The sequence below is a fragment of the Aulonocara stuartgranti genome (assembly GCF_965226115.1).
Source record: "Aulonocara stuartgranti genome assembly, chromosome: 6".
Lineage (NCBI taxonomy): Eukaryota > Metazoa > Chordata > Actinopteri > Cichliformes > Cichlidae > Aulonocara > Aulonocara stuartgranti.
The window spans coordinates 12,646,522-12,655,056 of record NC_138944.1 but is presented as its reverse complement, the minus strand read 5'-3'; the positions used below and the strand labels follow the sequence as shown (position 1 = coordinate 12,655,056).

The 8,535-nt window shown below is 38.3% G+C and overlaps 1 protein-coding gene across 1 annotated transcript; it reads left to right on the top strand.

Moving 5' to 3' along the window:
• The first annotated feature begins 456 nt into the window (after positions 1-456).
• On the top strand, positions 457-5,854 carry LOC309709419 (N-acetylneuraminate-9-phosphate synthase-like). Its single transcript, XM_082538037.1, has 6 exons — positions 457-704; positions 1,321-1,536; positions 1,615-1,714; positions 3,910-4,064; positions 4,411-4,677; positions 4,803-5,854. The coding sequence occupies exons 1-6, from the start codon at positions 573-575 to the stop codon at positions 5,010-5,012; spliced, it is 1,080 nt and encodes a 359-aa protein (XP_082394163.1). The 5' UTR covers positions 457-572; the 3' UTR covers positions 5,013-5,854.
• The last annotated feature ends 2,681 nt before the right edge of the window (positions 5,855-8,535 follow it).

Here is an 8,535-nt window from a genome sequence, read left to right as displayed (position 1 = left end):
TTCAAGGTGCAGCGAAGGTAGGAGAGGGGCCGGTAGCGTTAGGACATTTGATTGGCTAATCCAGTTTCACTAATGAAAATGAACGAATGGGCTGCTGCCATTTCTTGTATGGCTGGTGCGCAGCGGGCACTTCAGGCCGTCCCATCGGCCCAAAAGTGAGTCGGACTCGGCTCACCGGGAAAATGCCCGGTACGTGCCCACTGGGCTAAATTTCATATATATATATACTTTGCTTGTAGCTTTGAGCTTTGGTTGGAAAGCTCAAAGCTTTGATTGGAAAATGTCTATTCAACCACTTGTTTCACGGGAAGTTTATAAATATAAATGTACATATCCATAAATGTGATTTTCCATAGCTGTAAATTTGTCGATGCAAATAAAAACAGAACAGAATGGTTGCTTTTATTTTGAAAGAAAATCCGCGATTGCTACGTTGATCCACAAAGGCGGAAGTTGCGGCACATCCTGTTTGTGCATGACGTTAACTGTTCCGGTTATCTACCCGGGTTGACACTTTTTAGTTGTCTTTATTACTTTCACTGGTTGTACTCGCTTTCTTTTCTACCAACAAAATGCCGTTAGAGTTTGAGCTGTGTCCCGGTCGTATGATCGGAGGGAACCATCCGTGTTTCATCATAGCTGAGATTGGACAGAACCACCAGGGAGACATTGAGATCGCAAAGAAAATGATAAAAATGGCAAAGGTAATGTAAAAAAGCAAACACGTATCGGTTTGTCTTTTAGGTATATTTACGCACAGACAATCAAACACACGCACGCACACGATATACCGTCTGTTTCCTGAACTTCATTCATAAGAAAGCAATATGACACGTTCCTCTGCTTCACCCAAGCAAATCATAAACTTTTCGTTTCAGACATGAAATCCTGAAAGCAAAGTTGGATGCTTCATTTAACCAGTTTATGCCATTTAAACGGTGTTTCTGGCATAAGCTGCAAAATATTAAATTACTAGATTTATGAATGGAGTTTGGCTTCTCTTTCTGTGCCTGTCCTATAGCGCCCTCTTGTGCCTGCTGCTTGATTCAAACCAGACGTGAATTGTATTCAATTGTAGTAAAATTTGTCTTAAATTCGTTAGCTGTGTTCATGTGCCCATTAAACCTGTTATGAAGGATTTTTATCATGTCCACATCTTTTTAGTACAACACTTACAATTTTTTTCCCCAGAACACTATCAAGTTACAGGTATTTATCAAGTGTGTCTTGTAGGATCTTAAAAGATACGTGAGAGCAACTCAAGAAACTAGTACCATTCAAAAAAAACAAAAATCAAAAATCTTATCCCCACCTCCTCAGGACTGTGGTGCAGACTGTGCCAAATTTCAGAAGAGTGAATTAGAGTTTAAGTTCAACAAGAAAGCCTTGGCCCGCCCATACACCTCCAAACACTCCTGGGGGGAAACCTACGGTGAGCACAAGCGCCATCTGGAGTTCAGCCACGATCAGTACAGGGAACTGCAGAAATATGCAGAAGAGGTGGGGATCTACTTTACTGCATCGGGAATGGATGAGGTAAGGGAGAGTTTTGTTCATAGTATTATGGTACTTTACTCAGTGGAGAAGTTTAACCATAAGCTTTTCTGTCTTCAGATGGCGGTGGAGTTTCTTCATGAGCTTAATGTGCCTTTCTTCAAAGTGGGTTCTGGAGACACCAACAACTTCCCCTATCTAGTTAAAACTGCCAAAAAAGGTGAGAGTGAAATACCATGTGTGGAGAAATGGCTCAAGTTTGAAACTCAATCATCGGCATCAGTGTTCAATATATATATATATATATATATATATATATATATATATATATATATATATATATATATATATATATATATATAATAGGGGTGCAACGATACACAAAATTCACGATTCGGTTCGGTAACGATTAATAAGACGATGTCAGAGGAATTGGTGCACAAATTATCATCACTCACAGATCAGTGCTGTCGCTCTCTATACACAGTTTGCACGATTGCAAAGTGAAAGCAAAAAAACAAGCACAAATTCAAACACGACTTCAATATGTCACATATTGACAGTGGCTCACCGATGCCAATGACATAATTACCCAGCTACATTTCTGAAAGAATGCAAAAGCATTGACATATATTTTTCCTACAATAGCCCGACGGGCAGGGAAGAGATAGATTTTGGTAGCCCGACTGAAAAAATCGCTAGCTCCGGGACGTCGGGCTAGCGATATTGCAAGCCCTGTATCTGATTGAGGAATCACTCATCTTTGGAAAAGAGAGTTTATTACAGAGAAATGGCTCTTTCCAAAATAAAAGCTATACTATCCGCTTCTTCTGGGCTATATTCTCAGCAGCATATTAAACATATAAGGAGAATCATGTGCTAACAGCTGTCTAAATGACTCGGCTAAAGTTAGTAGCATGCTTGCTTTTTTTGGTCTGCTTCCACTTGTCTTTGCACTAGGATGGTGTCGGCATAAATGTGCACTCATATTCGTTGTGTTCCCACTAGTGCTTTCAGGTTAATCTCGTTGAAATGACCTTAACGCCACAACACGGCAAATCTCCGTTAACGAGCTACCGCCGATCGCTCCGTGCATGGGGCTAGACGGCCAACACGTTAACGAGCTAACTGCGCTAACACACTAGTTCACACCAATGTAATTGAGCATTGCATGGCACATCCAACATACTGTTTTACTTTAGTCCATGACTCGCTTACCTTCAGGGTCATACGTCACATGAAAACCAAAATAATTCCAAACGCCAGATCTGAATGAGGTTCAACTTGCCTGTTGCAAGGAGAGCTTAACTTCTGTCTCGCTAGCTTGCCCTGCGCTCTTCCTTCTGACTATGCTGTCTGTGTTGAGCGCTCAGTGGATCTGCGCTCGACAGTGCAGCCTAGGCAGAGTAGTCGAACACAGATTCACTGAGCGCTCAACACAGACAGCATCGTCAGAAGGAAAATTGATAAAATAAATTACAAATGTTGTATTGTTCATACATATGCGTACCGAACCGAAAGCACTGTATCGAACGGTTCAATATCGATACGAATATCGTTGCACCCCTAATATATAATATATATATATATATATATATATATATATATATATATATATATATATATATATATATATATATATATATATATATATAATTTTAAGAATCCTGATTTAAATTCTACTGATTCTTAGTGAACACCTAATTCATCCTCTCTGTTTAAGGCCACTGTCCCTTTAAGTCACATTTCTTCTGGCTCCCCCTTACAAATAAAAGATTTGAGCAGCACCTGATTGAGGCTTCTGTAACCAGAGCCAGAGTTGTATACCTAAGATTATGGTTCTGTGAATAGTTGCTGTTATACAGCAGTAGAATGTTAGGAAAAAACTGTGAAATTGTTCAGCTAAAGTTGTTTAAAACATGAACTTAATGCTCAGAGATTACCTCTGCATATACATACCTCATCATTTAACGCTTTGGTTTTGTTTAATTTGACCATCCATCATTTTAATTAGATGTAGATTAAATAGATAGACTATATTACAGAAATCAAGAAAAAGCACAGGTACACTTTAAAAAGGAAAAAAAGAGAAAACGATAGACAACTCAATACATGCACCATGTAATATATAAAATGTGTCTTAAAGGAAGCATACATTTATAATTTTATAAAATGTGACACAGAATTACAATTAAATATTTAGAATGTAATTTAAACTTTAAATATAGTTGGACCTCGAGGAGTCTGTGTCTGTTTTCATTCTGCATAAATATGGATGACATGAACTCTACACTGTACAAGCAAGGCAGTGTACAATAACTCCAGAGGAATACTGAGGGGTGTCGTAGCGCTTAGCTTACTGCCAGTAACATGAGGTTTCTTATAGTGTTAGTGTTGCTGTCTTTCATTTGCCAGGACGCCCCATGGTGGTGTCCAGCGGGATGCAGTCCATGGAGACGATGCGTCGGGTCTACAAGACGGTCAAGGAGCACAACAAAAACTTTGCCATCCTGCAGTGTACCAGCGCCTATCCTCTGGAAGCTGAAGATGTCAACCTCAGAGTGATTACGGTGAATCTTCTAATTCAAATTGCATGTGGGATTATTTTGAAGGGTGTGTTCCTTTGGGTATGAGCAAAATAATCCAGAGAGTCCAGAATGATCCAGTTTTACAGGTTATGAAGCTTATTTTTTATCCCTCAGCCTGAAAGGCTTGGGGTATTGTTGTCACCCTGCCGTGTGGGCTGGACTTAAAATGACTGGTGATCTGCACAACAGCATTTTTATATCATGTCAATAGCAACTGCCTGTAGCATCTTGTCAAAAAAAACCCCACATGAACATGAGTACATGTTGCAAATTGTAAAATGACTAACTTTTAAGAATAACATGTATGTCACCCATTTGTTGGCTGCAGGAATACCAGAAGGACTTTCCAGATATTCCCATTGGGTATTCAGGCCATGAGTCTGGAGTCAGTATAACAGTGGCGGCTGTGGCTCTGGGAGCAAAGGTTGTTGAGCGCCACATAACCTTGGACAAGACGTGGAAAGGAAGTGACCATGAAGCATCACTTGAGCCCGCTGAACTTGCTGAGCTGGTTCGCTCTATCCGACTGGTGGAGAGGGCACTGGGAAGCGGAATCAAGCGGATGTTACCCTGTGAGAAGCCGTGCCACGACAAGGTCAGAACGCCTTTCTCTAAAAAAAAAATTAATTAAAAATACTCAGCTTTACTGTTTAGCAAGCTTTTCAAGCAAATGTCCAACTTTTTCCTTTAATAATGTTGCTTTGTTTGCTGTTCCTTCAGCTGGGTAAGTCAGTGGTAGCCAAAGTAAAGATCCCCAAAGGAACAGTTCTGACTGAGGACATGTTGACGGTGAAGGTGGCAGAGCCCATGGGCGTTGTAGCTGAGGACATTTTCCAGTTGGTCGGAAAGACCGTCAAAGATGACGTGGAAGAGGACGACAGCATCGTGCCTGAGGTCGTCGATTGTTATGCCAAGAAGGCAAAGTACTGAAAATTGAAGGGAAGACCGAAGTCACTAGAGAAAGTGTAGTTGATTCATTGAAGGTTAGTTCTGAAGGTGCTTAATCTGAAACGTGGATGAGAGTAAGGGTTATTTTTCTTGGTGTTGCTGAAAGGCATGGGTGATCAGTAATTTGTTACATAATTGGACAGTTCATCAGATGGTTTTAATGTTATCACGTGCCCCTGCTTTAGTTCTCTTTAGCCAAAGAGTTTTTACATTTTCTACAAGTGGTCTCACATAATGCACTTTCTGGCAAACACTTTGATCTCAGCATCCGGTTTAAGTCCAACACTTTGAGAGATGGCACAAGAGTTGTTACCGCTAACCTTGCGTTCTTTGTGCTACCGTTTTTGCCTACACTTGAGTGATTATATAAATGTTGAATAGGCACTGCTGTGGCCCCATCATCTCATCCCATAGCAGTGAGGTCACGGAGGCTATTTGCTCTTTGTGTACGACCTCATTGACCAGCTGAGGTTGTCAACTTTTGCCAGAAAGAAGTTGTATTTATATCGTTTCTTCAGAAAGAGGAAAATGAGACTAATGCTGAGAGGGAAGCAAAACTAAATCAGACACCTTACACGTTACACATGCATTTGCCCTTTTACCCATTCTTGATTCATTTATTTTATTAATTTCTTTTGGTGGGGGGGTCATGAATTGAAAATTCCTCATTTTTGTTCCGGCACTTATAACACACTGCACTTCTACTTTTCAGATTAAAAATGTTTGTTTACACCTGTAAATGTCAACATTTTGATATCTGTTGAGGTCTGTAATGTAATGGAAGAATGAAAAATTTTCAAATTAAAATTTTGCCTCAACACTGATGTTGTTTTGTTTTTTGTTCTTTACATAGATGAACTAATTCTCATGGATGAGAATGTTCATGTCATGGATCATTTACTACTACTACTATAGTTGTCATATATGAAGATATAATAAATTCCACATCTTGGGTAATACACATTATTTAGAAATGGAAAAATAAGAACCTGGGTTTTTAAATACTGAGGTGAATAATTATACTATTTTCAAAGTAAATGCTTAGTGAATTCTTATAGATGAGTTTTTTTTTCAAGTAAGTCTCTAATACACTCTTACATTGTACTTGTTATTTAAATATATTTCATACTATTTCTGTTGTTAAGGTTTAATATTTTTATGCCTGTGTGCAGCTTTGCTTTAGTTGAACTTTTTCCACATCACAGTTAAATCATTTAGATAGATTTGATACATTAAATAAATTTGACTGAATATTTACTTCATGACATGTTGAGCTGGTCAGTTAAGTAGTAAAAGGGGTTATTAATTAGTTTCAGTTGATTTAGTGCCATAATGAGACAACCCCCCCAAAACAGCTATGATTTGGGGCCACTGAACTTTTTTTTTTTTACCCCCCTCATATTTTCTGACTGTGTTTGCGTTTGGCTTGGGTCAGTGTCACTGTGATACCATGAGGCAATACCTGGATCATACATAGGTTGCACAAGTTGCTCATCTTCTCCAGGATGCCGCATCAATGCGTTCCATTGCCAGAAGGTTTGCTGTGTCTCCCAGCACAGTCTCAAGGAGATACCAGGAGACAGACAGTTACTCTAGGGGAGGTGGACAGGACTGTAGAGGTCCTTAACCTGAAAGCAGGACTACTCTCTAGTACCTTAATCATTAATCATAAATCAGTGCTTCATGATCTGTGAATCACTGTGAAACATGTTTTTATGTTAATGGAGTATTTTCTGTAAATGAAAGGTTTTACATTGGGACTGTAAAAAACTAATTTCATTCTCCACTAGATGGAGATGTTTGCTCTGGATCCTCCCGTAACTCCATTCACAGCATGACTGCCATTTCAGTAAATGTGAAACATAATTATATCAGATAAGAAACTTTTGTCCTATTGAGCCCCCTGAGCCAGAGCTGAACCAACTTGCTGCTGATTTCCCTGACAATATCATAAAATATATAACGTTCTGGTTTTGTGGTGTGGGTCGGAAATTAAACTGAAGCTAATGCAAACTAATCACTACTCTGGTCTGGCCTTCTAACATCGTTCCTAGCTACTAATATCACAAGCTTCATGTGTAACAGAACTTTATCAGTTTGCTGTTGAGAGGAAATACCCTGTTGACAAAATAAGATTCATCTCTAACTGCTGTCGACAGAAATACGAGGAGAAACATTTGCTCCACAATCTTAAAATAAAGTGTCAGCTGCAGAGGAAGCAGGTGCAGTCCTGTGGTAAATGTTGGTTTCGTTCCAGTAAGAACGAAGAATACAGAATTTACCCATTCTGTATGCTAAGTGATTATGCCAAATAACATGCAGTATATATTAGGGTTATATACTGCTAAGGTTATATATACTGGGTTATATTAGTTTTTTTTTTTCAAGTAAGTCTCTAATACACTCTTATATTGTACTTGTTATTGAAATATATTTCATACTATTTCTGTTGTCGAGGTTTAATATTTTTATGCCTGTGTGCAGCGTTGCTTTAGTTGAACTTTTTCCACATCACAGTTAAATCATTTAGATAGATTTGATACATTAAATAAATTTGACGTAATATTTACTTCTCTGGTTGAACACTGTAGCTTAGCAGCCGCAAAGAAATGTGAGATATTTCTAGCTTTGCATTTCTCCAGAAACCGCAATCTGCATGGTTTAAATTCATTTATTTGTTATAGGGAACTAAGCTCAATAGTAACAGTTCAGCTCAAGGCTTAGTGTTATAAGCTATATGCATTATAGGGTTTACGTTACAGTGAGAAGCCTTATTCATGACAAGTACAAAGACTGTATCTGACCTGCTCAGAGGCCAGTATAAAACTCATGTGTGAACAGGGACAGTCCTGCAAACTTTACTGTGATCCTAACGATTGAAATGTTTGAACTGAGCATCATTATCTGCTCAAAACATGCATTCATGAATTTGCTATACATTAGTGTCTCTATCTGCAATCTGAAAATGTAAACTCTACAGTGGATGATCTGGTTACGCTGTTATGTGATGCGAGACATTTTGCTAGCATGGGTCTCCTTGTCCTGTCAGACAAAAGAATTACTGCAAATCAATACAAATTTATTTTAATTGGTCACTGTAACCCTTTAATTAAACATTTTTTTCCTGTTTGAATCATCAGTAGGCTGCATCATAAATATTTGGTGAATTATTATTGTTATTGTTTTATTTCATATCTTTGGATATATATAAATATACAACATATAATATAAAATACATTTGAATTTCCTGGTCATTTTCAAATGTTGTGTTCAAACCTTTCAGTTTTTCAACAATTATTCTTATGTCAAATGATTTCTATATTTCTATTAACAGCTAAAGCTGATAAATTTGCCACTAACAGTTGAGAGAGACTAACAGCGAAAATTACATTTTCTTTTTTAAATGAGTGTTATATCTAGACGTCTTTATGACTGTAAATTGCTTTTGTGCCTGGCAGGTGTGGTGATTGAAGGGGTGAGCTTATTGAAAGGTCACTTTTTGGAG